Here is a 27,529-nt window from a genome sequence, read left to right on the forward strand (position 1 = left end):
GGTGGCAGTTCTGCTGGCTCCCCGCCTTGCTTCACCGAGAATTGAAAATTCTATCATTTCATGATCACTCTGCCCAGGATGACCTCCAATCCTTACATCCCCTACGAGACCTTCCCTGTTAACAAGCAGCAGGTCCAGTGGGGCACTTTCCCTAGTCAGCTCCCTCAGCAGCTGCGTTAGGAAGTTGTCTTCCACGCACTCCAGGAACCTCCGGGACTGTTCCCTCTCTGCTGTGTTATATTTCCAGCAGACATCTGGGAAGTTGAAGTCCCCATGTTTGTGGCAGTGTTGCCAAGTTTGCCAAGTGATATATACAGCTCAGCATAGCACAGGTCGGGGCCTACTCAGGTCAGGTTAACTTAACGACAATGAGCAGTTGGTTCTCTCTGCCGTGAGTGGTGCATGGGATCACTCTGGACTTCATGTGGAAAGGTGGTGGGAGAAGGGGTCCCCACCTGCAGTACCCCCACCCCTTCACATGCCCTTTCAGCTGTGGGCGCAGGGCTGCCCTATCCACAGCCCTCGCAGTGCAGCACCCCAATGGGTGTCCCATGTTCTCCCTCGGAGTGGGGGTGACCCACCCATCTTCATCCTGCTCCCTGCTGACCCCTCACCCTTTCCCTAGAGTAGAAGTAGGTTGTCCTTGTCATCTCTGGGTTTGTGACATCTAAGAGCAGTTCTGGATCCCACCAGAACAGGACACGGCCAGAAGCCCGGGGCTGCTGCACAGGAGGGTTCCTTTCCTAACTGGGGGAATTTGGGGGAGAGGCATTGTTCCCAAGCAGATGAGGAAAGAAAGGGGAGAAGTGAGAGAAACAGAAGAGAATTCTGTTCCCAAAAGAAACAGCAACATCCTACACAACTGAGGAGCACAGAGAGAAAATATGAAACCTCATTGAGGAGTAAAGCCCTAACGTCACAAATGGCCCAGCAGTGCGTGTGCAGAAGAGCAGGGGATTGTAACTGGGGAGGTGGGGACTGTACTGTGAGCTCACTGGGAACAGCCTCTTCCCACCACTGGGACACGCAGAGCCCCCAGGGACACAAAACATGGACAGGCTGAGAATGCCACTGGCTGAGGGAGCCACAGGTGTTGCTGCTGGAGGAGGGAGAAACCCAGAAGCAGCATCTGAGGCACAGGAAGAACAGACCTCTGCTCTTCCCCGCTTCTTCCTTGGCTCCCCCAACAGCGTTGTTTCCGGCAGCTCTGTTATCTCGGGGCTGGGAGGGGGTTTTCTGACTCTCTCTCACTCCACAAAGAGGCGGGTTGATGTCGACATGCAGCTCGGATCTCTCATCCTCACGGCCTTCCTGGGGCAACTGCTGGGTAAGTCCTGATTTTCTATAAACGCATCCTTCTTCCCCCAAGGAAACCCTTGCCAGCCTGATCAGGATCATGCAGAGAACTACCCTTGAATTACAGGAAAACACTGTGAAATACCAGCTCACATTTGTGGTTTTGCACCTCTTTTCTCAAGATGCTCTTACTGTTTGAAAGGAGAGAGAAGAGATACCTCAGACCTCTTCTGCTGCTCTTCTCTCACCTTCAATGCCTTTCTCTCTGCCTCTCTCTTCTGATCCACCTGCTCTCACCACAGGAGATCTCAGCGCTCTCTCTCACTCTCACATGTCTCCCTTTCCAGTGCAAATCAGTAGATCCTGTCAAAGCTCTTACAGGGACTTTAAAGCTCTCATCCCACTGACATTAACTGGGTGTCCCATTCTGCCTCCTGGCTGGCACATGTCTGCCGTGGCTTCCACTTTTCTCCTGGATGTTGACACAGCCAGGGATCCCTCTTTCACGCTCACCATTGTATATACTCAGGGAGCTGGGAGCCCTCGGAGATGGGATGAATGGGGAAGCAGGGTGAATCTTTTTGCCATAGCTGCATGGGCCCCTTTACCTGCTGGAGGGTTGCTGGTCCCAGCACATGAAGGTCAGGCATGACAGACTGTTCCCTGCTCCACTGAGCAGCAGGAACAGGAGCAGGCAGGAGGAGAAGGGACACAGCACAGCTCTCCTCAGGGTTCACGTTGGGCTTAGAGCCCGGAGCTGCTGCCCAAAAGTACTCTCCACCTGGCTTTCCCCCTGCCTTTAGGATTTTCCTGCAGGGCAATGGACAGGGAGCATTCTCTACAAGGGTTTTTTATCCACTCCTGGTTTGCTTCCCAAAGCCATTCCCTGACGAGCTGCTGACCTTCACTTCCTTCCAGGCACTATGGGACAGATCACTGTCACCCAGCAAGAAGGACAAGTCACAGTGAAGCAGGGAGACACCTTCCAGACAACATGCACATACCAGACCTCCTACTCTCCAGTCTTGCTCTGGTACCAGCAGAGGAAAGGCCAAGGTCCCCAGCTGGTCTCCTATCAGGCAGCAGCTGGCCACAGGCGCAGTGGCCGTCTCACCACCGTGCTGAACACCACCGAGAAATACAGCCTCCTGCAGCTGGAGGAAGTCGAGCTCTCTGACAGTGCCTTGTACCTCTGTGCTGTGCAAGACACCGTGGTGCAGGGAGCTTCCTTGGCTGTGCAAGAACCCAGGGGAGGGAGGGGACGTGTCTGTGCAAGGCTGAGGGTGGGGGAAGGGGCTGTCAGGTGTCCCCTGGCAGTGCTGCTTCCCCTGTTCACCCAGGGATCTGCAGGACAAGATTCTCTTCCAGGAGAGGACAGTGTCAGTGACCTGAGAAGAAAGAGAAAGTGGTGAAAGACTCTCAGGTTCCCTTGTTTTCACCAGGGGTTATGAGGTTGTTTTGCCCAATGGCTCTGGTGAGCTGGTGGGCAATGCAGGAGGTTGTGGGGGTTTGTGCAATGGTTCCTCACTGCTGCTCTTTGCTTTCTGGATCTCCCTGCTGCACACTGCTTCTGTAGGGTTTCCTGTGGGCCTGTCTCTTTGAGTCTCTCCTCTGAGATGTGTCCCTTAGAGGCTGGAGTTCAAAGAAAGATGGAAAACCTGCCCTCAGGCAATGGTCCTTCCTGGAATTACAAGATTACAATCATTTTCAAAAATACTCAGAACCACCTTGTGGACCCTCCAGTTGCTGCATGGCCGTGTGCTGAGGTCTGGAGGACCTGCTCTCCCCATTGCACTCCCCCCATCCTTGGAGGCCTTCTCATGCAGTACCTCATAGGCTTCCCGCAGCCCTGCCCAATTTCTTCTGCAGTGTGACCAGGCTGTACAGCTCTATCCATGATCTCCATAGGGGAGGAGACCACCAAGCAGAGGTGGACAACATGCCCTGCCAGGAGAAGAGCTGGCCTAGGGGAAAGATACTTTGTGATTCCAACATCAACCTGGGAGTCCCCTTAGCCCTGCACATCTGTGCAACTGCTGGGCTGTGCAGGGGACTCTTTGGGGGCAGAAGGTGTATGGGTGGCCTGCCCTTACTATCCTTGCCCTTGGGTCAGGCCGTGCTCCCGCTTTCAGGGGACAAGTGGGGGGATTAGGATGAGAAGGTCAGGGGTCGTTCTGATGACTTTTTCTCAAACCATCTTCGCTCCTGCATCCTTGGGGGTCATCTTCTGACTGAGCTTCATTTCCCGCCACAGGGCTATCCAGAGCAGAAGGAATTCCCTTCTGCACAGGCTTGTGAGCTGCTGACCTCTCAGAGCCTCCAGCAGCACTGGGGAGCACTCTCTAAGGGAAAGCAATGGTCAGTCTCCTTGTTGCAGGACGTGTTATGATGCCAAGAGATTGTAAGTGAGCAGAGATGCTGGAATACAGGGCCTGACACCCACTGGCTGTGGAGGAGATGAGTATATCTTCCTCAGCTCCAAGGGACAGTGATTGGAAGAGACCCATTGCCCTGTAGCCCACCCTCCCCTTCCTCTTCTGCTTGTGCCCTCACCTTATCCCCCACCACCCAAGACAATGCCTTTCTTCCTTAGCATACAAGACAAGGTCCACCATGAAAAGGATGAGATGGAAGCAGAGGTCAGCATGCAGAAAACTTTAATGACTTTGAGGTGGAAAGAAGTTCACTTGTAGAGGAGGCGGCCAGAGCAGGGAGAGGATCAGCAGCTGCCAAAACTCTGCTGCCATTGCCCACAGTTGAGATCCCACAGGCCTGTCCCACAGAGGGAGAGGGGCCAGCAGATGCCCCACGGTGGCTTTGCAGGTCTTACAACCCCAAAAAACAGAAGACAAGAAGGAGATGGGAGAGAAGATAAGGCAGGGAAGTTAGACTTTGGCCACATTTTCAGAGCGCCCCAGCAGCTCTCCTTTGGAAGGGCAGCAATGGATGCTCAGCCTCCCTAAAATCAATGGCCAGGAGCTTTGTCCTGAATCCAGCATCAGGTACCTGGGGGTCCTTGTCAGGGCTGTCACCAGCGCATTTAGCAGGGGGGGCACCTTCTGCCATAGTAGCAGCTGGAAATGCCAGAGAGGTCACAGCACCCAGAGTTGATGGGCACTCCATCACAGCTGAGGATGCTGCCAACGGCAGCAGAGGTGGAGGATCCCACAACGGTGTTCTGTGGGAAGGAGCTGAGGATGGGGCCAGGCAGGGCCACTACAACAGGTGGGGGCGCAATGAGAACAGTGGAGTTCTGGCACTGCCTGACCCAGGGCTCATTGCAGCTGTTGGCCAGTGGGGTCGGGCCACAGGCCCAGCAGGGCTGGCACTGGTCATAGCAGGACATGTCTCTGGGCTGCAGGAGCACCTGGGAGAGAGGGCAGAGAGGCAGTAGAGCACACGCACATGTGAGGAACAGTCTGCCAGGAGTCTGTCGCTCCACCACAAGCATGTCAAAGGCATCTGCTGAGCCAGGAGCTAGAAACTGTGCAGTGAGGCAAAAGGGTTACCAGACACAGTACTGTGAGGATCACCCAGGCCCAACCAGGCTGCTGCCAGTCTTTGCAGTGAAGGGCAACCTCAGCCAAGTGCCAAGTCCTCTTTCAAGACAATGCAAAGTGTCTCCAGGCCCAAGGAGGCTGCTGCCTATCTCTTAAGAGAACAGCTCCCTCAACCAAGTCCCAGACACTCTCTACTCAGACCTTCTTCCCCTTCTCATGGAGAGCAGCACCGCAGCCCACTATAGGAGGGAGGAGTACACATCTGCATGAGCAGAAAACAATGCAGGGAAAGGGCTTCCGACTCACCTCGTTCCCAAGGAGAAGGAGGAGAAAGAAGTGGATGGGAGAACAAGGAGCTGGGCTGGCTTTTATTTTGGCCCTGACCTGCCCTGGGCCCAGAGGTAGGTTCTACAGAAGTGGCAATTGTCGAAGCTGCTCATGATGAACAGGAAACATCCCAGCTAATGACATGGGCTGTGTGGTTGTTTTCCCAATGCCGCCTTCTCATTTCCTGGCTTATGCTGTCCACCATCCCTCACGGAGGCTTCTTCTGAGTGCTGGGATTGTGAGATCCCATGGGGGGGAATGTGTCAGTGATAGCAGAATGTGTCAGTGATAGCAGAAGCCTCAGCTCAAGTGCTGGATGGGTGCAGTGCAGGCAAGTGATGTTGTCCTGGGACACACTGGAGAGTGGTCTGTGGCTGCATTGACAGGAAGGGGCCAAACTACTCCCAACCCTGCAATCCTTGGTTGGTCTCCCAAGGACGTGCCTTGTCTTTCTTTCCCTCTGTCCTGGTTCCGGCGGGGATAGGGTTAATTTTTCCTGGTATTCCATGCCATGTGAGCCATGCCCACCCTGAGCTGCCGGAGGAGGGCTGGGGCATCCTGGTCTGGTCGGGGAGCGGCGGGGGAGCTGCAGTTCCCTCATCGGGTTTGTATATTCCTCTATCCGTGTTATTGTCGTTTCTTGCTAGTTCCCTTTGCTGTTCTGTTAAACTGCCTTTGTCTCAACCCAAGAGTCTTGCCTTTTTCTTCTGGTTCTTCTTGTATTGGGAAGGCCCGAGTGAGCGGCTCGTGGTTCTCTGTTGCCATCTGAGGCTAAACCACAACAGTCCTTTTTGGCGCCCAACGTGGGGCTCGAAGGGTTGAGATAATGACAGAATCCAACTAGAGCTTGGAAAAACAAATTTGTTGTATGCATTTATCTTATTAGGCAAATAGTCGCTGGTCATCATGTTGCTTGGTTTGTTCTCATGGCTGTGTTATGTGAATTCCTATATGGCTTATGTACTCCCTGCGATGATTTTTGTTACTTCTGGGAGAGGGATGAGGATTATCATTTTGCTGTCCTGTGCAATATCGGTTTATGAGATGATAACATCACTTGTTAGACAGTTACTTTGGGGCTTTTATGTGGTGTTGCTGTCCTGTCCGTACCTTGGGCACCGTCTCTCAGAATTTATTAATACTTACACCCAGTCTGTGGGGGAAACAGGGGGGGACACTTTCCCCAGCTCTTTTGCCTCCCTTTTCTCCTTTGGGTCAGGTATGACAGCTTTTGAGAATTTTGAATATCCTTGGGATACTCAAACCACCCTGATCCTATTGTTATGTCTGCTGAATGTGTTCCAGGTCCTGTTTAAGGTTAAACAGCTATTCAAGACTACCACCCGGAGGTCTGTTCCGAGGCTGGATAGTCAGGGGTGGCACGGCATGTGGGAGAACATGGGCAGGTACCTAGAGAACTACTCACCTCCAATGGTCTGGGACTTCACCCCTGAACAATTACAGGACCCTGATAAAGTGGTAGAATATTTGAAGGGAAAATGCTGTGGCTATTCTGGAGAGGCACAACTCACCGCGCTGTGCTGGGCCCTGGCCAGTATTTACCAGGCACTGCTCAGTATTATGCAGCACCCTCAGGGGGAAGAGATGGAAACCAAACCAGCAGCCATTGCGGCTACTGCAACCCCTGCGGCAGCCACTGTGGCTACTGCAACCCCTGCGGCAGCCACTGTGGCTACTGCAACCCCTGCGACAGACACTGTGGCTACTGCAACCCCGGTGGCAGCCACTGTGGCTACTGCAACCCCTGCGACAGACACTGTGGCTACTCCAACCCCTGTGGCAGCCACTGTGGCTACTCCAGCCCGTGTGGAAGCCACTGCCACTGAACCAGGGAAACAACCCGTGCCAGTATCAGTTGCCCCCATTCAGAAGAAGAAGTACACGAAGAAATCAGTTCGCTTAGTAAGAGATGATGATGAACCAGGGTCATCACGAGAGCAGGAGGAAGAGGCAGAACCAGAGATAATTACTCGATCCCTATCCTTGAGTGAGCTGCGGGATATGCGAAAAGATTTCAGCCGACTTTCAAGCGAGCACATTGTCACCTGGCTGCTCCGGTGCTGGGATAATGGGGCCAGTAGCCTGGAATTAGAGGGTAGGGAGGCCAGGCAGCTGGGATCCCTGTCTAGGGAAGGCGGCATTGACAAGGCAATTGGGAAGAAGACCCAAGCCCTCAGCCTCTGGAAACGACTCCTGTTAGGCGTGAGGGAGAGGTACCCCTTCAGTGAGGATGTTGTATGTCAGCCAAGCAAGTGGACTACCATGGAAAGAGGTATCCAGTACCTGAGAGAATTAGCTGTGGCGGGAGGTGATTTATTATGACTTGGACAATGCAGACTTACCCACAGACCCTGATGAGGTGCAATGTACAAGGCCCATGTGGCGGAAGTTTGTACGGAGCGCACCATCGTCATATGCCAACTCACTGGCAGTAATGGAATGGAAAGGTGAAGAGGGACCAACGGTGGAAGAGGTAGCTGGCCGGCTCCAGCGATATGAAGAAAGTCTCTCTTCCCCCCTTGTCTCAGCTGTGGAGAAACTGTCGCAGAAGGTCCAGCAACTTGAAGAGAATATCTCCTACTCCCCACCTGCACGGGCCAGCGTCTCAGCTATTAGAAGCAGGCATTTCCCCACTCAAGAGAGAGACTACAGAGGGTACACACCACAAGGCACCCTGTGGTTCTACCTGCGTGACCACGGAGAGGACATAAGGAAGTGGGATGGTCAACCTACTTTGATCCTGAGGATATGGGTACAGGAGTTGCAAGGAAGAACAACCACAAAAGGGGATCCCTCCAGGAAAAGTGTGCCCCAGTTTCCAGTAGGCAGTACCCCAGGCAGAGCAGGAGGCCTGATTTTTCTTCTGATCCTCTTGAAGGAACTTCCAAGTCATTTCTGCAAGAAGTGAGTATTGGATACTATGACCAGGATTAGAGGGTTCCTGCCTCTGGCCAGGTAGAGGAAAGGGACAACCGGGTTTATTGGACGGTGTGGATTCGATGGCCTGGCACATCAGACCCCCAGGAGTATAAGGCTCAAGTGGACACGGGTGCACAGTGTACTTTAATACCATCAAGCTATAGAGGGGCAGAACCCATTTGTATTGCTGGGGATTGCAAGAGTTGACTGTACTGGAGGCGGAAGTGAGCCTAACTGGGAATGCGTGGCAAAAGCATCCCATTGTGCGTGGCCCAGAGGCTCCATGCATCCTTGGTATAGATTACCTCAGGAGAGGGTATTTTAAGGACCCAAAAGGGTACCGTTGGGCCTTTGGCATAGCTGCCTTGCAGACGGAGGAAGTTAAACAGTTGTCTACCTTGCCTGGTCTCTCAGAGGATTCTTCTGTTGTGGGGTTGTTGAGGGTCGAAGAACAACAGGTGCCGATTGCTACCACAACGGTGCATCGGCGGCAATATCGCACTAACCGAGACTCTCTGATTCCCATCCATGAGCTGATTCGTCAACTAGAGGTTCAAGGAGTGATCAGCAAGACTCGCTCACCCTTTAACAGTCCCACATGGCTGGAGAGACAATCTAATGGAGAGTGGAGGCTAACTGTAGACTATCGTGGTCTGAATGAAGTCACGCCACCGCTGAGTGCTGCCGTGCCGGACATGCTAGAACTCCAGTACGAACTGGAGTCCAAGGCAGCCAAGTGGTATGCCACAACTGATATAGCAAATGTATTCTTCTCAATCCCTTTGGCGGCGGAGTGCAGGCCACAGTTTGCTTTCACTTGGAGGGGCGTCCAGTACACCTGGAATCGACTGCGGCAGGGGTGGAAACACAGCCCCACCATTTGCCATGGACTGGTTCAGACTGCACTGGAACAGGGTGAAGCTCTGCAACATCTGCAATACATTGATGACATCATCGTATGGGGCAATGCAGCAGAAGAAGCTTTTGAGAAAGGGGGTAAAATAGTTTGAATCCTTCTGAAAGCTGGTTTTGCCATAAAACAAAGTAAGGTCAAGGGACCTGCACAGGAGATCCAGTTTTTAGGAATAAAATGGCAAGATGGATGCCGTCAGATTCCAATGGATGTGATCAACAAAATCGCAGCTATGTCTCCACCAACTAGTAAAACAGAAACACAAGCTTTCTTAGGCATTGTGGGTTTTTGGAGAATGCATATCCCACATTACAGTCTAATTGTAAGCCCTCTGTATCAAGTAACCCGGAAGAAGAACTATTTGAAATGAGGTCCTGAGCAACAACAAGCTTTTGAACAAATCAGACACGAAATAGTCCATGCAGTGGCCCTGGGGCCAGTCCGGGCAGGACAAGATGTTAAACATGTGCTTTACACTGCAGCCGGGGAGAACGGCCCTACCTGGAGCCTCTGGCAGAAAGCACCAGGGGAGACTCGAGGTCAACCCCTAGGGTTTTGGAGTCGGGGATACAGAGGATCCGAAGCCTGCTACACTCCAACAGAAAAAGAGATATTGGCAGCATATGAAGGGGTTCGAGCTGCTTCGGAAGTGGTTGGTACAGAAGCACAGCTCCTCTTAGCACCTCGACTGCCAGTGCTGCGCTGGATGTTCAAAGAAAGGGTCCCCACCACACATCATGCAACCGATGCTACATGGAGTAAGTGGATTGTACTGATGACACAGCGAACTCGAATGGGAAACCCCAGTCGCCCAGGAATTCTGGAAGTGATCATGGACTGGCCAGAAGGCAAGGATTTCGGAATGTCACCAGAGGAGGAGGTGACGCGTGCAGAAGAGGCCCCACCATATAATAAACTGCCAGAAAATGAGAAGAAATATGCCCTGTTCACTGATGGGTCCTGCTGGATTGTGGGAAAGCATCGAAAGTGGAAGGCAGCTGTGTGGAGTCCTACACAACAAGTTGCAGAAGCCAGTGAAGGACAGGGTGAATCGAACCAGTTTGCAGAGGTGAAAGCCATCCACCTGGCTTTGGACATTGCCGAGCGAGAAAAATGGCCAGTACTTTATCTCTACACTGACTCATGGATGGTGGCAAATGCTCTGTGGGGGTGGTTACAGCAGTGGAAGCAGGGCAACTGGCAGCGCAGAGGCAAACCCATCTGGGCTGCTGACCTATGGCAAGATATTGCTGCCCAGATAGAGAATCCGGTTGTGAAAGTACGCCATGTAGATGCCCATGTACCAAAGAATCGGGCCACGGAGGAACATCAGAACAACGAGCAGGCGGATCGGGGTGCTAGGATTGAAGTGGCTCAGGTGGATCTGTACTGGCAACATAAGGGTGAACTATTCATAGCTCGATGGGCCCATGACTCCTCAGGCCATCAAGGAAGAGATGCGACATATAGATGGGCTCGTGACCGAGGGGTGGACTTGACCATGGACACTATTGCACAGGTCATCCATGAATGTGAGACATGCGCTGCAATCAAGCAAGCCAAGCGTTTGAAGCCTCTTTGGTATGGAGGACGATGGCTGAAATACAAATATGGGGACGCCTGGCAGATTGATTATATCACACTGCCACAAACCCGTCAAGGCAAGCGCTATGTGCTCACAATGGTGGAAGCAACCACTGGATGGCTGGAAACATACCCTGTGCCCCATGCCACTGCCCAGAACACTATCCTGGGCCTTGAAAAGCAAGTCCTGTGGTGACATGGTACCCCAGAGAGAACCGAGTCGGACAATGGGACTCATTTCCGAGACAGCCTCATAGACACCTGGGCCACAGAGCATGGTATTGAGTGGGTACATCACATCCCCTATCATGCACCAGCCTCTGGGAAGATAGAGCGATACAATGGATTGTTAAAAACTACACTGAGAGCAATGGGTGGTGGGACTTTAAAACACTGGGATACACATCTAGCAAAAGCTACCTGGCTGGTTAACACCAGGGGATCTACCAATCGGGCTGGACCTGCCCAATCAAAACTTCCATGTACTGTAGAAGGGGATAAAGTCCCCGTAGTGCACATGAAGAATATGCTAGGGAAGACAGTCTGGGTTAGTCCTGCCCCAGGCAAAGGCAAACCCATCCGTGGGATTGCTTTTGCCCAAGGACCTTGGTGCACTTGGTGGGTGATGTGGAAGGATGGGGAAGTCCAATGTGTACCTCATGGGGATCTGATTTTGGGTAAGAATAGCCAATGAATCAAATTGTGTGCTGTTAATTGCTTACTAACACTGTCACTGTATGTCCTCATTGCTATAACTGCTATCAGTTGTACTATGAGTAAGGCACGGGGGTGATGGCATAAGAACTGACCTCAGCAGCTGGCGCCCAGCAACTTCCTCAAGATCTACATCTTCAGCCCATGGACTGTGTGCATGAGCCACACCGAGTGCACCAGTCACAAGCTCCGAAAAATACAGCATGCAACGGACAGCACCACCCAGCATCTCACCTGCCCTGAGAGACTGTTCTAACAGATGGAGCCCAAAGCCATGGATTAAAAGAACTCAACGGACACTTTGGAGGGATGGCCCATAAAATAAGGGCATTATATCCGCATGAATATATATGTATATATATACATGACAGGGGAAAGTGGTGGCAATTCATTGGAACCTGTAAGATCTTGGCATGGCATAGATGGTATGGAATAAGGGGTGGATAATGTCCTGGTTCCGGCGGGGATAGGGTTAATTTTTCCTGGTATTCCATGCCATGCGAGCCATGCCCACCCTGAGCTGCCGGGGGAGGTGGCAGGAAGTCGAAGCTTAGAGCTTGGAGCAGGCTGGGGCGTCCTGGGGTCTGGTCGGTGAGTGGCGGGGAGTGGCGGTTCCCTACCCTAATCGTGTTTGTATATTCCTCTATCCGTGTTATTGTCGTTGTTTGCTTGTTCCCTTTGCTGTTCTGTTAAACTGCCTTTGTCTCAACCCAAGAGTCTTGCCTTTTTCTTCTGATTCTTCCTGTATTAGGAAGGCCTGAGCAAGCGGTATGTGGTTCTTTGTTGCCGTCTGAGGCTAAATCACGACAAATACATACACACTCATGGACACAACTGCCCAAACACACACACACACACACAGAGAACATTTGTGCACACTCATATTTGCATGTGTATTACACATGTGTGTGCGAATGCAGACATGAGCACAGCCAGAGGAACATATACTTGAGCACAATCATGCACACACTCCACGGAGAAGCAGGACCCCTGACAACAGCTCTCAGCCCCTCGAGAGGACTCCAGGCAAGTCCTTCAGACCCTACAGGTAAGTATGAGTGAATGAGTCACTGGCCAGCCCCATCACCTTTAGTGAGCTCAAGGGTTTGGCAGGGGTTCAGTCAGCTTCTTTCTCACTGTGAGACACAGAGAAGCCACAGCAGAGTCCAAGCTGTCATGGCCTTTCCAGCCATTGAGCCTCTCCACGTCTCAGGTCTGCGTGTGAAGGAAAAGATAAAAACTAGAGAACATCCCCATTGCTGCAGCCCAACAAAGAATTCACACATTACAATCAAAAAAAAAATATATCCTGCAGTGTTGGAAGCTCCTGCCTGGCCTTGTTGATCTGCTCAAGGGTCTGGGCCCAGCCTCTGCCCTTGCAAAGGGAGCGGTGCCACAGTAACACACTCATGTGGCAGCAGAAGGGTATGTCTCTGGGACAAGGCAGACTCCCCTCAGGCTACAGACACTGAGGCTGGGACATCAGGTGCAGGGGGTGTCATTGCCTGTAGCGAGAGGGTGCTGCCTGCAGAACATAAGGGTTCATTCCCACTCATGCCAATCCCTGGCCCCATTCCTGTCCCCATGCTGAAGAGGGGGTGCCCCTTCCCTGGGCTTGTTTGCAGGGAAGGGGGGATGCCACCATGTTAACCCGCTCCCCACCCCACCCCTGCACCATTTGCTGCCCACACCCCTTTGTGCTGCTGCACCTGCATCTCACACAGGGCCGCTGCTTCAGCTCCAAACATCCCCACGTCCACTTCAAGCATGGGACAATCAGCCAAGCACAGCACCAATTTCCCTTTTCTTTGCTCTACCCCATGTTTCTTGAAACATGTTACTACTTCAGGTGGGCTGGGACATTCAGGAAATTCCTCGTCAATTTTCCAATTCACCAGGAAAACCACCTAGGCCAAGTGTCTTGTGATGGCCCCCCATGACTGTGTGTGGGGCCAGCCAGGCATTCGGTCTGTCTCTTCTTCACTGTCCTTTCTCTGCAGGGGCATTTCCCACTGGGACCTGCTGACTACACCAAATATTTTGCTGCTCATTTGCAGAATAAAATCAATCAGACTCTGAAAAGTATCCCTTAAAATGCCAGTTCTCAAACTAAGACTATGAAGAAAGAGAAGGCAGTATAGAGGATCCTATGTCCTTCGGATGCTGGAGCCCTATGTGCTGTCAAATCGGCACCTCTAATCAGGGCACAGCATGCCATGCAGGTCCTGCCCATGAAAGGGTTACCCCATTCCAGTCCATCAAGTTTTAGAGGATTTTCATAAAAGAAAACAGCTCTATTCATCATTTCTGCTTTCAAACAGAAACAATGTTCACACGAGAACCTCATACCGTATACTTAGATAGAGGCAAGGACATGCAGGTAGTGCAATCACTGGCACCGAGCAGGAGCTGCCTACAGGCTCATCGGTTACAATCGAGTGGCTGAGTTTGTCCTCTGGCCAAGGGATTTGTGCAGCACAAGACGGCTGTGAAGGCCAAGCTCTGCCTGTAGCACAGCACAGCAGAGGCCAGGGCCTCTTCAGGTTACATGGGTCACTAACTCCTTGATGTACAGTGATCTTTGGGTTAGGGTGACAGGACCCTGCCAGTTGTTTACTTCATGTGAAGATATACCAACTCTTGAACCTGCTCAGAGCAGCTTTCCCATCCTTCTTCCTTAGGGTGTAAACCAAGAGGTTGAGCAAGGGAGTAAGAAGGATGTAAAGAAGAGCCACTGCTCTGCCTAGTGACGCTTTGAAGGGACCTCCCATGTAGGTGGAGACACACGGGCCATAGAAACAGACCACGGCAGTGAAATGGGAAGCACGGGTTGAGAGAGCTCAGTGCCTGCCTTCTGCAAAGCAGAACCCCAGCGTGATTAAAATCACTGTGAAAAAAGAGCAACCTCTGTCAACAATGCCCTTAGTTTGAAGTGTAAAACCCACATGGATCCTGTGCCCTTTTCCCACCTTTACAAGATCTCCTCACTTGCCCAGCCAAATTAGAGTTCACGCCAAGAGCCAGTAGCAGGGCTCTGGCAGTGCTTTGGCCAAAGGGCTTCCTCATCTGTCAGAAGAAACACCATCTCTCCCTCTTTTATAAGGACAATTGCAGACGGTATCATTATTGTGAAGAATTACTTAGCTCCAATTAATCCAGCCTCAATGCATTCAGCAGCACGTGTGACATTTCCCAACTACTCCTGCCAATGCCTACCATCCATGGCCCCTGGATTAGGCCGTGGAGGGGAGAGGAAGGTGGAGTAGCAGCTATGGGCCATCCCAAGGGATGTTCCCTGCTTTATCACTCCTGCCATTTGCAGAGCAACTCATCTTCTCGAGGCCCACACTGACTGCCTGACAGCCCAGCAAATTTCCAGCCATAGCAAGAGGAACACCCTTCTCCAAGAGCTCTTGGGGTTGCTGACATCTCAGGGCCTCCTGCCTTCCTGGGGCATTTGTGAGCAGAGACATCAGACTGATGGTCATTGGCAGCAGAGCAGCTCAGGCTATCTTCCTCTGCTTCAAGGTTTGGTGCCCAAAAGAGGAGCCACTGCAGGCTGTCCCAATCTCCCACTCCTCTGCAAATGGTGACAGGTCTCCTTGTGCCCTCATCCCTTTCCACCCCAGAGCAACACCCTTCTCCTTTGGTAGCTTGGAGAATGTCCACAGAGGGAAGGACACCATGGAGGCCAGGCTTGAATGCAGCAGAACTTTAATGAGCCCAAAGAGGGAAACAAAGTCACTCCAGGTGGGGGCCGCAAGTTCATGGAGCCCTGGCAGCCACGGAAACTCTGCGGTCCTTAACCACAGAGAAGTTCTTGCACGATGTCTGTCTGCCTGCCCCATAGAGGAAGAGGAGACAGAAGGTACCCACCAGGCTGGCATTAGTGGGACCATGCTGCAAAGGGGAACCAAAGCAAATAAAGAAAATGGAGAGAAAAGCAAAGCCCTTCAGCTACACTGAAAACACATCCTAAATCTTGATCCCTTGCTCAGCATCATGTTCTGCGTTGCTCGAGGTGTCTCCATGGGGCTTTCCCAGCATCTTTATCAGAGGAGGCACCTTCTGCCATAGTAGCGGCTGGAAATGCCAGAGAGGTCACAGCACCCAGAGGTGATGGGCACTCCATCACAGCTGAGGATGCTGCCAACAGCAGCAGAGGTGGAGGATCCCACAACGGTGTTCTGCGGGAAGGAGCTGAGGATGGGGCCAGGCAGGGTCACCACCACAGCAGGAGGCTCAATGACGACGGTGGAGTTCTGGCACTGCCTGACACAGGGCTCGTTGCAGCTGTTGGCCAGTGGGGTCGGGCCACAGGGCCGGCAGGGCAGGCACTGGTTGTAGCAGGACATGTCTCGAGTGTGGATATGCACCTGGGAGAGGATCAGGGAGGAAGAGAGCATAAGGGTGGGTAATGAGCAGCCTGTTAGGAAAAGAGCCACGACCACTTCTGGGTGGGGAGCTGGCAGCTCAGCCAGGAGACACACAGTTTTCATCACCCTATATTGAGCAGCCTGGCCTGGAGTGACTCTCTCGTAGTCTGTAGACCAAAAGCCCCTCTGCCACATCCCAGCCTCTCTCTACCCTTCTCCACACTTCCCTCTAGCATGACAAGAACATGCAAACCACAAGACAGGAGAAAGCCAAGATCAGCTGAGAGGTCCATTGAGGAGATGTCACTTTGGAAGAGAAGGAGAAGGAACTGCAGACTCACCTGGTTCCCAAGGACAAGGAGGCCAGAGAAGCGGATGAGAGAGCAGGGACTTGGGCTGGCTTTTATACCTGCCCTTCATTGCCGCAGCACCAGAGGCACCCTTTGCAGAGGTAACAATTTTTGCACAAGCTCATCTTGAATGCAAACCATCACAGCTAATGATATGGGCTGTGCTTTGGTTTCCTGCACTGTTGCCTTTTCATTTCCAGAGTTGCTCCATGTCCATTCCCCAGTGAAGGCTTCCTGTGATCACTGGGATGAAAGGCCCCAGGATTTCCAGGGCAGGAATGCAGCAGTGCAAGGCAGAAGAGTCAGCTCAAGTCTTGTATGGTTCCAGGGCAGGAAAGACATGTCAGCTTGGGTCACCTGTTGGGGCTGTTTGAATTGTTGTTCTCAGGAAGAATCTTCAGCCATCCTCAGCTGGCAGCCCATGGGCTCCTGTGCAGGAGGACCTGCCATGTCCTTCTCTTTCCCTCGTTCTTCAGCTCACCCTGGTAGTCACTTGATGTTGCTTCCCCAGATGTTGCACTGCCAGATTATGATCCCTTCCTGCCTACCACTGCCCCGTTCCCAGGGGTCCTCAGCAAAGTCCATGGTTCACGGTGTGCCTATGTGTGTTCTTGTGTTTTGTGTAACTGTAAATAACCAGGTTTTTGTGACTATATACGGGAGCACAAACTTGTGCATGATTCTATGCCAGTGTGCCTGAGCCTCTGTGTATCTCCCCTTGTGTGTCACACATCAAGAGGGCATGTGCTGGTTATGGCAGGGATACTGTCCACTGCCCTGTCCATGAGCAACAGAGAGCTGCAGGTTCCCAGGGTCAGATGGAGCCCGAGTGCAGTGGAGTGGTGATGGCATCAGCCTGCTGCAGATGTGTGGTGGGAAACTGGTACCCGTGCGGAGCCCCTGAGCGCTCTGAGCCCGGGCGAGCCCCCGAGCGGTGCCGGCGCAGGGCTGAGCCCCGGGGCGGAGCTGGCGGCGGCGCACAGGAGAGGAGAGGAGGCGGCGGAGAGGAGGCGGTGCGGCCGGAGCAGAGAGCCGGGGCTGGCGGGGGGCAGCGAGGCGCGGGCGGCGGAGCGGCGGGATGCGGCGGTGCCGGGGCGCAGGGCTGGCAGGGCTGGCCGCGCTGCTGCTGGGTGCGTGGGGCTGGCGGCGGTGGATGGGGCCAGGGCTGCGCCTGGGATGTTCCTCGGGAAGCCCAGCACCAACTCTTCCCTCTCCTTCTTCAGCCTCTCTTTCCCCCTCCTGCGTTTGCCATCTTTTGTGCCCCTTCCCAACCCCCCGAGTCCCCTCTTTCTGTTCTTCCTCTTTCTTCCCCACCTCTGTCGGTACGAGACTCCTTGCATGTACACCTGATTTTTCATGCACCCTCTCCTTCCCCTGTGCATTCTGCAGTTCTTATTGCCCTCAATATAGACCTCTCTCCTTCACTGTAACAAGCCCTCTCCCTGTCTGCTCTTTATCCACTCACGCACTCATATTCTGACTCATCTCTCCATGCATCTACCATCTCCAAAGCCTCTTCCTACTCCTCGAGACCCCTCTCTCATCTTTCCCTCTGCTTCCTTCATATCCATAACCACAAATTGTCTTTTCTGCACCGTGCCATTATTCCATATATCCTCTCATCCCTCTGTGCTTTCTGCATTTATTCTTCTTCTCAGTTCAGCCCTTCATCCTTCACTGTAGCACATCCAACTCTCCTGTCTCCTCCTCTTCTCGCTACCCATGCGTCCATCCACCCATGCATCCATCCCTCCACCTGGCTTTCATTCTAGCTCTGTATGCATCCATTACAAAGTCCCTTGCAGACTTGTCCCCTTGCTCCACAAACCCACACGAGGATCACTCTCGATGCCCACTTGGTCCCCATTTGTTCCAGTGCAGCACTATCCACATGCCACTCTTTCTGACTATTTTTCTGGCAAAAGAGCCATCAGACCTGAGGGATCTTTGGTGATCTTTGGCCTTTTCTTATACTTTCTCAGCAGTGGCTGTGGGCAGAGCCCAGGTGCTGCAGGAGCCGTCAGCAGAGACCACCGAGGGCATCGGCATCAGCATCAACTGCTCGCACCCCAACATAAAGCCTTACGACTTCATCCACTGGTACCGTCAGCTCCCGGGACGAGGCCCCGCACTGCTCCTGAGCACTCTCAAAGACTCCAAAGAGCTGCGGGACCCGCCGGGGCGGCTGCGGGTGTCGGCAGACCGCCGCTCCAGCGCCCTGTGGCTCGCCCGGCCCCGGCGCGGGGACAGGGCGGTGTATTACTGCGCCCTGGGAGACACGGGGAGAGGAGCCGGGGCTGCGGCCGGGCAGGAACCGGCGCGGGCGGGGCCGGGCGTGTGTGTCGGGGCCGAGGGGACAGCCCCGGATGGGCCCGCCAGGGGGCGCTGCCGCTCCGCCCGCCGGGGCCGCCTCGCCCCAACTGGCCCCGCGCCCCGGGCCGCTTCCCCCGCCCGACCGGCCCCGGCCCTGGCCCCGCAACCCCGCACTCCCAGCGGGACGCACACAGAAATCCCCCCCAGAAACTGCCGCCGCCGCCGGGGCAGGAATGGTGCCCGGAGCGCTGGCCGTGTCCGGCGGGGCCCGGCAAGGAGCGATGGCAGCCGCCGGCCCCGCTGGCGCCCGGCCGGGAGCAGCGCCTTTCTGCTCTGCACAGGGCGGCGGGCGGCAGAGATCCTCCTGCCCACGGGCAGCCGCCCAGCCCTCGCTCCTGCCGCACGGACCGCCCACTGCTGACATGGAACATACAGGGCCTCTTCTCGGCCTTTTGACTTTCCCCACGAGGATGCCGAGGGAACCCTGAGCAGCTGCTTTCGTCTGCTCTGCGACCATGGGGACTCCAGGGCGCAGTTGCCAATGCCAAATGGTCCTTAGAAAAGGACAGCCAGAAAGGGTTTCTTATTGTGTTACTCTCTGAAAGCTCAGATATACAATTGAAAACTGAGTCCTCCAGCTCCAGATTTTCGCAGATCTTTCATAATGTTCCTGCTAGCCTTACAAAGTCATTGCAGAGGTCAGGAGTTGAAGCTCCCCAGCAGCCGGAGAAGGGCATGTCAAGGTCAGAGGCACCTTCAAGCGCTCCCCACAGGGCCTCAGTGTTGAGACCATGAGCTTGTTTGACAGGATTCAGCACCTTTGGAATTGAGGCCCAGGAGACATGGTAAAATGCTTAGCCTGGACACACTGAGCACAGCCTCAAGGCATGCCAGGTTCCTCCTTGAGGAGTGAGTCAGAATGGGATTTGCTGAGTTGCTCTCAGGAGCTGGAGGTCTGAGGGGAGTGAGAGCTGGCAGGAGCCTCTGGCAAGAGACCGTGGGCTCCAGCCAGTCCCTGGGGAACCCTGTGTGGCTCGAATAGCTGACAGAGATGGTCAAGCCCATGGGCAGAGGCTTCTGAGGAAGAGTGAAGGATCAGCCTAGCTTCTTGTCCTATCTGGACTTGATAACCATGTTTCCAGGCAACTCTTGGCAGGTGACAAACAAGGTAGAGCAACAGGCATGGCCAGGTCAGTACACGCATCATGGTCACATGGGATTGGCCCCTCTCACCTCTTTCTCCATCTGTCTTCCCATGCTTGCTCCTGGCCAAATTGCCTTGATCCTTCCCTTTCACTGTCTCTGCTGCTTCTCTTAAGCATCCCACGTCATGCACAATCCAGAATTCATCCACAAGGCATTTTATTGCCTCGTAGGCAAAAACACCCCTGAGTTTAGAAGATGATCCTCTTTTCTTACCCTTCTGGAGGGGGTCATCCCCAGGCAAAGAAGTAACCAGAATACCTGAAGGGATGGGGAATAGATGTCTGTGATGAAGACGATTGTGCCAGATGTCTTCAGCACACCTGATGTCTCAGGTGGTGTGCCTGACTCTGGGTAGGATATTTGTAGGAGATGCTCTTTCCAGGGACGTTTGTTTCCCTTGAAGGGCCTCATCCGTGGCCTGGGAAGAAGGCCAATAATATGCCTATGGGGACAGGGAGACAGGCACCCGTTTCCTGTTGCGTTTTGGCTGCTCCTGGTTCTACCTCCTTTCAGCTAGTGCCAAGGGAAAAGGAGCACATTGCGGGCTACAAAAGGGCCTGTCTCCAACCCCAGGAGAGGTGGGTGCAGGACCCTGTCTCCGGCTGGTCACTGGAAGGCAGGAGAAGTTCACCACGGACACTCCTCCCGTGTTTGGGGCAGTTTGTCTGGTTGTGATCTCCAGAAGGAGCAAAAAGCAGGAAAACAGCCTGCAGCCTCCTGTTGCCCGACAGCAGACTGTTTGATAAGACAAGAAGGTAAAGGGGGTAGGACGGGTGAGGTTATGTCCCTCCAGATGCTGTGAATCCTGAGTTATGGAGCATGAGGCGGAGATCAAGGTGGGCCTAGGCACACAGTGCAAATTCTGCCCATGCTGAGATTCATTTTAGGCATTGTCATCTCTGGAGTTTTCATGGCATTCCCTTAGAAATAAACCACTCCCACTTTCTGCTGTTCAGCAAAAGAAAGCACAGCATTTCACTTCTAGATCTAGACAAGGATGTGTTTCACAGAATCACAGAATTTCAGAGTTGGAAGGGACCTCTAGATATCATCTAGTCCAACTCCCCTGCTAAAGCAGGATTGCCTAGAGCACATTACTCAGAACTGCATCCAGGCGGGTCTTGGAAGTCTCCGAGGAGGGGACTCCACAACCTCCCTGTTCCAGTGCTCTGTCACCCTCACCGTAAAGAAGTTTTTTCTCATATTTGATCAGAACTTCCTATGTTCCAGCTTGTGCCCGTTACCCCTCGTCCTGTTATTGGGAACCCCTGAAAAGAGTCTGGCACCATCCTCCTTCAACCCACCCTTTAAATACTTGTATGCCATAATAAGGTCTCCCCTCAGCCTTCTCTTCTCCAGGCTAAAGAGTCCCAGCTCTCTCAGCCTTTCCTCAGAAGGGAGGTGCTCCAATCCCTCACTCATCTTTGTTGCCCTACGCTGGACTCTCCCCAGTAGTTCCCTGTCTCTCTTGTACTGGGGAGCCCAGAACTGGACGCATTATCCCAGTTCTGGCCTCACCAGTGCAGAGGAAAGGGGGAGAATGACCTCCCTTGACCTGCTGGCCGCGCTCTTCCCTGTGGAGCCCAGAATTCTGTTGGCCTTCTTGGCAGCAAGGGCACATTGCTTGCTCATGGATAATTTGCTGTCTACCAAGACCCCCAGATCCTTTTCTCCAGAACTGCTTTCCGGGAGGTCCACCCCTAACCTATATTGGTGCCTGACATTCTTCCTCCCCAGGTGCAGGACCCTACACTTGTCCTTGTTGAACCTCATTACGTTCTTCTCTGCCCAGCTCTCCAGCCTGTCTAGGTCACACTGGATGGCAGCACGGCTATCTATCTGGGGTGTCAGTCACCCCAACAAGTTTGGTATCATCAGTGAACTTGCTGAGGATACACTGTCCCCTCCTCCAGGTCGTTGATGAATATGTTAAACAATACTGGTCCAAGTATCGACCGCGGGGGGACACCACTGGTTATGGGCCTCCAACTCAACCCTGCTCCATTAATCGCAACCCTCTGGGTCCTGTTACACAGCCAGCTCTCAATCCACCTCACTGTCCCCTCATCTAGTCTACACTTCCTCAGTTTCCTAAGGAGGATGTTACGAGAGACAGTGTCAAAAGCCTTGCTGAAGTCAAGGTAGATGACACCTGCTGCTCTGCCCTCATGCAGCCAACCAGTTATAACACCATAGATGGCTATGAGATTGGTCAAGCATGATTTACCCTTGGTAAATCCATGTTGGCCACTTCCAATAACTTCCTGCTCCTGAACATGCTTGGATATGACATCCAGAACGAGTCGCTCCATTACCTTCCCAGGGACGGAGGTGAGACTAACCGGTCTGTAGTTCCCTGAGTCCTCCTTCTTGCCCTTTTTGAAGACTGGAGTGATATTGGCCTTCCTCTGGTCCTCAGGCACCTCTTCTGTTCTCCATGACCTTTCAAAGATGATGGAGAGTGGCCAAGCAATGACATGTGCCAGCTCTCTCAGCACTCGCGGGTGCATCTCGTCAGGGCCCACAGACTTTTGGATGTCAGTTTGGCCAAGTGGTCTCTAACCTGATCTTCCTCTACTGGGGAAAACTCCTCCTCTCTCCAGACCTTCCCCCTTGCCTCCAGAGCCTGGGATTCATGAGGGACAGGTTCAGCAGTGAAGACTCAAGCAAAGGCGGCATTCAGTAGCTCTGCCTTCTCTGTGTCTTCCACCACTAGGGCGCCCACCTCATTCGTTAGTGGGCCTACATTTTCCCTAGTCTTCCTTTTTCTATTGATATACTGAAAGAACCTCTTCCTGTTATCTTTAACTGCGGTGGCCAAGATGAGTTCTGCTTGAGCTTTGGCCCTTCTAATTTTTGCCCTGCATGGCTTATCTACATCTCGGCATTTTTCTTAAGTAGACAACCCCCTTGTCCAAAGATCATAAACTTTCCTTTTTTTCTTGTGTCGTGGTTTGGCCTCAGACGGCAACAAAGAACCACGTACCTCTCACTCAGGTCTTCCCAATACAGGAAGAATCAGAAGAAAAAGGCAGGACTCTTGGGTTGAGACAAAGGCAGTTTAACAGAACAGCAAAGGGAACAAGCAAACACCAACAATAACACGGATAGAGGAATATACAAACACGATGACGGAACCCCTGCTCCCAGCCGCTCACCAGCAGACCCTGGACAGCCCAGCCCGATCCAAGCAGCAAATTCCTGTCCCCTCCCCCAGCAGCTCAGGGTGGGCATGGCTCACATGGCATGGAATACCAGGAAAAATTAACCCTATCCCTGCCGGAACCAGGACATCCTGAGGTCCAGCCAAAGCTCTCTATTTAGCCAGGCTGGTCTACTTCCCTGTCTGGTCGTTTTTTGGGGCTTGGGGATGGCCTTCTCCTGTGCTTTTAAGAGTTCCTCTTTGAAGTAAGACCAGCCTTCCCCGGCACTTTTGCCCTTCAGGATTGTCCCCCAAGGCACACTCTCAGCCATGCTCCTAAGCAGGCCAAAGTCCGCCCTTCGGAAATCTAAGGTGGCAGTTCTGCTGGCTCCCCGCCTTGCTTCACCGAGAATTGAAAATTCTATCATTTCATGATCACTCTGCCCAGGATGACCTCCAATCCTTACATCCCCTACGAGACCTTCCCTGTTAACAAGCAGCAGGTCCAGTGGGGCACTTTCCCTAGTCAGCTCCCTCAGCAGCTGCGTTAGGAAGTTGTCTTCCACGCACTCCAGGAACCTCCGGGACTGTTCCCTCTCTGCTGTGTTATATTTCCAGCAGACATCTGGGAAGTTGAAGTCCCCATGTTTGTGGCAGTGTTGCCAAGTTTGCCAAGTGATATATACAGCTCAGCATAGCACAGGTCGGGGCCTACTCAGGTCAGGTTAACTTAACGACAATGAGCAGTTGGTTCTCTCTGCCGTGAGTGGTGCATGGGATCACTCTGGACTTCATGTGGAAAGGTGGTGGGAGAAGGGGTCCCCACCTGCAGTACCCCCACCCCTTCACGTGCCCTTTCAGCTGTGGGCGCAGGGCTGCCCTATCCACAGCCCTCGCAGTGCAGCACCCCAATGGGTGTCCCATGTTCTCCCTCGGAGTGGGGGTGACCCACCCATCTTCATCCTGCTCCCTGCTGACCCCTCACCCTTTCCCTAGAGTAGAAGTAGGTTGTCCTTGTCATCTCTGGGTTTGTGACATCTAAGAGCGGTTCTGGATCCCACCAGAACAGGACATGGCCAGACGCCCGGGGCTGCTGCACAGGAGGGTTCCTTTCCTAACTGGGGGAATTTGGGGGAGAGGCATTGTTCCCAAGCAGATGAGGAAAGAAAGGGGAGAAGTGAGAGAAACAGAAGAGAATTCTGTTCCCAAAAGAAACAGCAACATCCTACACAACTGAGGAGCACAGAGAGAAAATATGAAACCTCATTGAGGAGTAAAGCCCTAACGTCACAAATGGCCCAGCAGTGCGTGTGCAGAAGAGCAGGGGATTGTAACTGGGGAGGTGGGGACTGTACTGTGAGCTCACTGGGAACAGCCTCTTCCCACCACTGGGACACGCAGAGCCCCCAGGGACACAAAACATGGACAGGCTGAGAATGCCACTGGCTGAGGGAGCCACAGGTGTTGCTGCTGGAGGAGGGAGAAACCCAGAAGCAGCATCTGAGGCATAGGAAGAACAGATCTCTGCTCTTCCCCGCTGCTTCCTTGGCTCCCCCAACAGCGTTGTTTCCGGCAGCTCTGTTATCTCGGGGCTGGGAGGGGGTTTTCTGACTCTGTCTCACTCCACAAAGAGGCGGGTTGATGTCGACATGCACCTCGGATCTCTCATCCTCACGGCCTTCCTGGGGCAACTGCTGGGTAAGTCCTGGTTTTCTATAAACGCATCCTTCTTCCCCCAAGGAAACCCTTGCCAGCCTGATCAGGATCATGCAGAGAACTACCCTTGAATTACAGGAAAACACTGTGAAATACCAGCTCACATTTGTGGTTTTGCATCTCTTTTCTCAAGATGCTCTTACTGTTTGAAAGGAGAGAGAAGAGATACCTCAGACCTCTTCTGCTGCTCTTCTCTCACCTTCAATGCCTTTCTCTCTGCCTCTCTCTTCTGATCCACCTGCTCTCACCACAGGAGATCTCAGCGCTCTCTCTCACTCTCACATGTCTCCCTTTCCAGTGCAAATCAGTAGATCCTGTCAAAGCTCTTACAGGGACTTTAAAGCTCTCATCCCACTGACATTAACTGGGTGTCCCATTCTGCCTCCTGGCTGGCACATGTCTGCCGTGGCTTCCACTTTTCTCCTGGATGTTGACACAGCCAGGGATCCCTCTTTTCAAGTTCACCATTGTATATACTCAGGGAGCTGGGAGCCCTCGGAGATGGGATGAATGGGGAAGCAGGGTGAATCTTTTTGCCATAGCTGCATGGGCCCCTTTACCTGCTGGAGGGTTGCTGGTCCCAGCACATGAAGGTCAGGCATGACAGACTGTTCCCTGCTCCACTGAGCAGCAGGAACAGGAGCAGGCAGGAGGAGAAGGGACACAGCACAGCTCTCCTCAGGGTTCACGTTGGGCTTAGAGCCCGGAGCTGCTGCCCAAAAGTACTCTCCACCTGGCTTTCCCCCTGCCTTTAGGATTTTCCTGCAGGGCAATGGACAGGGAGCATTCTCTACAAGGGTTTTTTATCCAATCCTGGTTTGCTTCCCAAAGCCATTCCCTGACGAGCTGCTGACCTTCACTTCCTTCCAGGCACCATGGGACAGATCACTGTCACCCAGCAAGAAGCACAAGTCACAGTGAAGCAGGGAGACACCTTCCAGACAACATGCACATACCAGACCTCCTACTCTCCAGTCTTGCTCTGGTACCATCAGAGGAAAGGACAAGCCCCACAGCGTATCTTCTATCAGGCAGCAGCTGGCCACAGGCGCAGTGGCCGTCTCACCACCGTGCTGAACACCACCGAGAAATACAGCCTCCTGCAGCTGGAGAAAGTCGAGCTCTCTGACAGTGCCTTGTACCTCTGTGCTGTGCAAGACACCGTGGTGCAGGGAGCTTCCTTGGCTGTGCAAGAACCCAGGGGAGGGAGGGGACGTGTCTGTGCAAGGCTGAGGGTGGGGGAAGGGGCTGTCAGGTGTCCCCTGGCAGTGCTGCTTCCCCTGTTCACCCAGGGATCTGCAGGACAAGATTCTCTTCCAGGAGAGGACAGTGTCAGTGACCTGAGAAGAAACAGAAAGTGGTGAAAGACTCTCAGGTTCCCTTGTTTTCACCAGGGGTTATGAGGTTGTTTTGCCCAATGGCTCTGGTGAGCTGGTGGGCAATGCAGGAGGTTGTGGGGGTTTGTGCAATGGTTCCTCACTGCTGCTCTTTGCTTTCTGGATCTCCCTGCTGCACACTGCTTCTGTAGGGTTTCCTGTGGGCCTGTCTCTTTGAGTCTCTCCTCTGAGATGTGTCCCTTAGAGGCTGGAGTTCAAAGAAAGATGGAAAACCTGCCCTCAGGCAATGGTCCTTCCTGGAATTACAAGATTACAATCATTTTCAAAAATACTCAGAACCACCTTGTGGACCCTCCAGTTGCTGCATGGCCGTGTGCTGAGGTCTGGAGGACCTGCTCTCCCCATTGCACTCCCCCCATCCTTGGAGGCCTTCTCATGCAGTACCTCATAGGCTTCCCGCAGCCCTGCCCAATTTCTTCTGCAGTGTGACCAGGCTGTACAGCTCTATCCATGATCTCCATAGGGGAGGAGACCACCAAGCAGAGGTGGACAACATGCCCTGCCAGGAGAAGAGCTGGCCTAGGGGAAAGATACTTTGTGATTCCAACATCAACCTGGGAGTCCCCTTAGCCCTGCACATCTGTGCAACTGCTGGGCTGTGCAGGGGACTCTTTGGGGGCAGAAGGTGTATGGGTGGCCTGCCCTTACTATCCTTGCCCTTGGGTTCAGGCCGTGCTCCCGCTTTCAGGGGACAAGTGGGGGGATTAGGATGAGAAGGTCAGGGGTCGTTCTGATGACTTTTTCTCAAACCATCTTCGCTCCTGCATCCTTGGGGGTCATCTTCTGACTGAGCTTCATTTCCCGCCACAGGGCTATCCAGAGCAGAAGGAATTCCCTTCTGCACAGGCTTGTGAGCTGCTGACCTCTCAGAGCCTCCAGCAGCACTGGGGAGCACTCTCTAAGGGAAAGCAATGGTCAGTCTCCTTGTTGCAGGACGTGTTATGATGCCAAGAGATTGTAAGTGAGCAGAGATGCTGGAATACAGGGCCTGACACCCACTGGCTGTGGAGGAGATGAGTATATCTTCCTCAGCTCCAAGGGACAGTGATTGGAAGAGACCCATTGCCGTGTAGCCCACCCTCCCCTTCCTCTTCTGCTTGTGCCCTCACCTTATCCCCCACCACCCAAGACAATGCCTTTCTTCCTTAGCATACAAGACAAGGTCCACCATGAAAAGGATGAGATGGAAGCAGAGGTCAGCATGCAGAAAACTTTAATGACTTTGAGGTGGAAAGAAGTTCACTTGTAGAGGAGGCGGCCAGAGCAGGGAGAGGATCAGCAGCTGCCAAAACTCTGCTGCCATTGCCCACAGTTGAGATCCCACAGGCCTGTCCCACAGAGGGAGAGGGGCCAGCAGATGCCCCACGGTGGCTTTGCAGGTCTTACAACCCCAAAAAACAGAAGACAAGAAGGAGATGGGAGAGAAGATAAGGCAGGGAAGTTAGACTTTGGCCACATTTTCAGAGCGCCCCAGCAGCTCTCCTTTGGAAGGGCAGCAATGGATGCTCAGCCTCCCTAAAATCAATGGCCAGGAGCTTTGTCCTGAATCCAGCATCAGGTACCTGGGGGTCCTTGTCAGGGCTGTCACCAGCGCATTTAGCAGGGGGGGCACCTTCTGCCATAGTAGCAGCTGGAAATGCCAGAGAGGTCACAGCACCCAGAGTTGATGGGCACTCCATCACAGCTGAGGATGCTGCCAACGGCAGCAGAGGTGGAGGATCCCACAACGGTGTTCTGTGGGAAGGAGCTGAGGAT

The 27,529-nt window shown here is 53.3% G+C and overlaps 1 gene segment (V, D, J or C); it reads left to right on the forward strand.

Moving 5' to 3' along the window:
- Positions 1 to 1,267: 1,267 nt before the first annotated feature.
- LOC141732625 (T cell receptor alpha variable 1-1-like) lies at positions 1,268 to 15,934 on the forward strand. The segment is given in 3 exon segments: positions 1,268 to 1,327; positions 2,215 to 2,510; positions 15,884 to 15,934. Coding segments are annotated over 3 exon segments (396 nt in total).
- The last annotated feature ends 11,595 nt before the right edge of the window (positions 15,935 to 27,529 follow it).

Source organism: Larus michahellis, chromosome 18 (assembly GCF_964199755.1).
Source record: "Larus michahellis chromosome 18, bLarMic1.1, whole genome shotgun sequence".
NCBI classification, from domain to species: domain Eukaryota; kingdom Metazoa; phylum Chordata; class Aves; order Charadriiformes; family Laridae; genus Larus; species Larus michahellis.